Below are 3,138 nucleotides of genomic sequence, written 5' to 3' on the forward strand. Positions count from 1 at the left end.
AGTAAGTATTTTGTTATGGATACAACTTAATCCAAATCCTCAGTGGTGTTACAATTCTCTGCTGGTTTATTCACTCATAACTGATCACTCAGGGCTCCCCCAGCCCAGGGAGCAGCTGGAGCTGCTGCAGAGAGCCCAGAGGAGGCTCCAGGATGAGCAGAGGGATGGAGCAGCTCTGCTGGCAGCAAAGGCTGGCCCAGCTGCCATTGTTCAGCCTGGCCAGGAGAAGCTTTGGGCTGAGCTCAGGGTGGCCTTGCAGGGCCTGAAGGAGCCCCAGGAAAGCTGCAGAGAGACAATTGCCAAGGGCTGCAGGGCCAGGAGCCAAGGAATGGCTGCCAGGGGCAGAGGGCAGGGCTGGATCTTGGGGTCTTGGGCAGGAATTGTTCCCTGGCAGGGTGGGCAGGGGCTGGGATGGAATTGCCAGAGCAGCTGGGGCTGCCCCTGGATCCCTGGCAGTGCCCAAGGCCAGGCTGGACATTGGGAGCTCCTGGGACAGTGGGAGGTGTCCCTGCCATGGCTGAGGTGGCACTGGATGGGATTTAAGGCCCCTTCCAACCCAAACCATTCCATGATTCCAAGGACACAAAGCTTGTCAAACAGAAGGAGTTTCTGGAACTGGAAGGGAAATGCTGCTGATAAAATCTGGTAGTTGAGGATGGAAGGAGTTTAACTTTCATCTCAGGTCTGTGTTTCTGGTTTTGGAGGGGACAAGATTGGAGTTTGTCTTAACTCTCTAATGACTGGGGTTTTTTTTAATATATGGCCCCAAATCCAGGAAGGTTCTGCTACATGTAAATATAATTCTGGCTTTGAAGACAAAATACACTTCTGCTGAGAATGCAAATCTCCACCTACAGCTGCCACACATTTCCCCACAGTGCCTCATCAGATTGTCTGTGTAGTTCTGACGTGATGCCAAAGAATTTTCTAACGAGAATTTGCTAACGAGGATGGCAGCGGTCAGCTTGAAGATTTCCTTGGGGGCTGTTAAAGTGAGTTGCCAGAAATTGAGGCTAAAAAGGGTCATCAGAATTTTAACAAATGCTCTATGACTGTGTTTGAGTCAGCTTGATTGGAATGAGGGTCTTGAAAGGAAACAAGTTCTCACTGCAATCTCCTAATACTGTATATAAATTTAAGGTCATTCAGAATGTAAAACTATTTCGAAAAAGATAAAATAATAAAGAAACAATTCCCTTTCATTGGAATTTATTATTTGCTGTTTCCAGATAGCACTGGGAATGTACTTTGATGTACACAACATGCACTTTGATGTGTGTTGTTATCCAAAGTAATAAAAATTCCCATTCCAGGCTGCCCTGATGATCTCTCTGATCTGGAAGTACTACTCCGAGCCCGTCACGGTGCTTCCAAGCAAATGGTTGGCTCCCCTGGAGCGCCTGGTGGCCTTCCCTACAGGAGTGGCAGGTGAGGAAAAGGACAATTCCCAAGCCCCAAAGCATCCCTGGATTAACAAAAGCTGCTTCTCTGACTCCCAGAGCACAGGGTTCAAATACTTGAGCAGCTCTTCTGTGTGTGCTCAGTTCTGGCTTCTTGAACTGATCATGGAATTTTGTCATTTTTATTTCCACCCAAATAGAGCATTGTCCTCATCTGTATTGAATACACCCTGGGGAAGATTTAAATTAGAAAATAAAAAAAATCACCCAAAAGGGAGTTTTCCTTACAGGTGTGCTATGAATAGTTATGTACTTACAAAACAACTGATTTCAACTTCAGAGGAATTTACTTTTTACCTCTCTCAAATTCTGAATTTAGGTTCAAGCAAAGCATTCTGTGACTTGCCAGGCCTTAAACTTCAGATATTTTCTCTTGGGTCTGTGGCAGATGGTTTTAGCTGTGGGGTGCCCTCACCACATTTCAGCTCATATTTGTGTATTTGGTGCTCTTTTCCCGACAATCCAGAATTTTTTGGGACCACCATTGATCTATCACCCCATCTCTTGTATTTCCCTTTTGTATATAAAGAGTTCTGTTCCTGTTGGCCTCATGAATTCTGAGTTTCATGTTTTACACTTCCAAGGTTGTTTTCAGCTGCACAGGTTCCTCTGAGTTATTGATCCAACAACTTGAATCGTGGTTTCTCCCTCTTTTCCAGGAGGTGTTGGAATTACCTGCTGGCTCGTGGTCTGCAATAAAGTTGTGGCTATCATGCTGCACCCCTTCAGCTGAAGGAATCCCAGCAGTCCCTGGACTCCTCAACTGCATTCACATTATCACTGTTTTAAATTAATTTTTTAAAAAAAGGGACAGTTATCTTTCATGAGACAAGGTCTGAGGCAATCCTTGTTATTCCATTTGGATATCAGTCAGTCCTTTTGATTTCTCTTCCCAGAGTTTGCCTTTCAGTTTGGAAAGAACAGCATTGCTGGTTATAAAACCTCATTTTGGGTTTATTCGTGGCAGAGCCATAAGGTTTTGCTGTGGCTTGTTGTCACCAACATCTGAAAGTGTTGAATTGTGGTTTTAAATTGGAAATGTGCTGGCTTTAGGAATTAATTTGGGAGCCTGGCTGTTTCTTTGCTGTAAAATGTGGTAGCTTCACCCCGAGGTGGATCATGTAGGGTGGTGCAGAGGGCAGAGGGAGGTGGTTTGCTTGGCTTGGGACAAAAGAGAGTTTCTTTGTGATTTTTTTTACCTTAAAATTAGAATATTCTTGTGCTGTCCTAAAAAAAATAGATGTGTTTAATCAAGATTTTATCTCTTGAAGAGGTTTCTTCAGCTGCCAAACACAGGCTGCTGTCAATGATGTAGAAGACAGTGCTGTTCCTGCAGAGGGGATGCTGATTTAGCTTCCCACTCTGGAATTCCCACAGAGGAATGATCTGTTCTGCTATTCCAAGGCCTTTTCCTCCCTGCAGGAAGGAAGGGGCCAGGACCCTCCAAAATTGGCACTGCCTTTAAAAACCAGTTCAAAAGGTGAGGTTCTGTTGTGTGTATATATATATAGATTAAATATTTTTGTTTGTTTGTTTTTTTTAATGTTAATTTAAAGATTGGGATTTTATATTAGGAGTTGTATTTAGCCAACATGAAAATAAATATCAAGGTAAAAATGTGATTGAATGTTATGTATAATTGTGATTTTATTAAGGAAATAAAGCTTTTCAACCCATC

General features: G+C 43.6%; 1 protein-coding gene across 1 annotated transcript in view; it reads left to right on the forward strand.

The window, feature by feature from the left end:
- The window catches only part of GET1 (guided entry of tail-anchored proteins factor 1), a 6,542-nt gene extending 3,406 nt beyond the window's left edge, over window positions 1–3,136 (forward strand). The window contains exons 4-5 of the mRNA XM_086883995.1: window positions 1,314–1,428; window positions 2,120–3,136. Of these exons, the coding sequence (XP_086740121.1) occupies window positions 1,314–1,428; window positions 2,120–2,193 (189 nt within the window). The 3' untranslated portion in view covers window positions 2,194–3,136. The remainder of the gene's footprint in view (window positions 1–1,313; window positions 1,429–2,119) is intronic.
- Window positions 3,137–3,138: the final 2 nt, after the last annotated feature.

This window comes from Cyanistes caeruleus, chromosome 3 (assembly GCF_971803275.1).
Source record: "Cyanistes caeruleus chromosome 3, bCyaCae1.hap1.1, whole genome shotgun sequence".
In the NCBI taxonomy this organism is placed as follows: Eukaryota; Metazoa; Chordata; class Aves; order Passeriformes; family Paridae; genus Cyanistes; species Cyanistes caeruleus.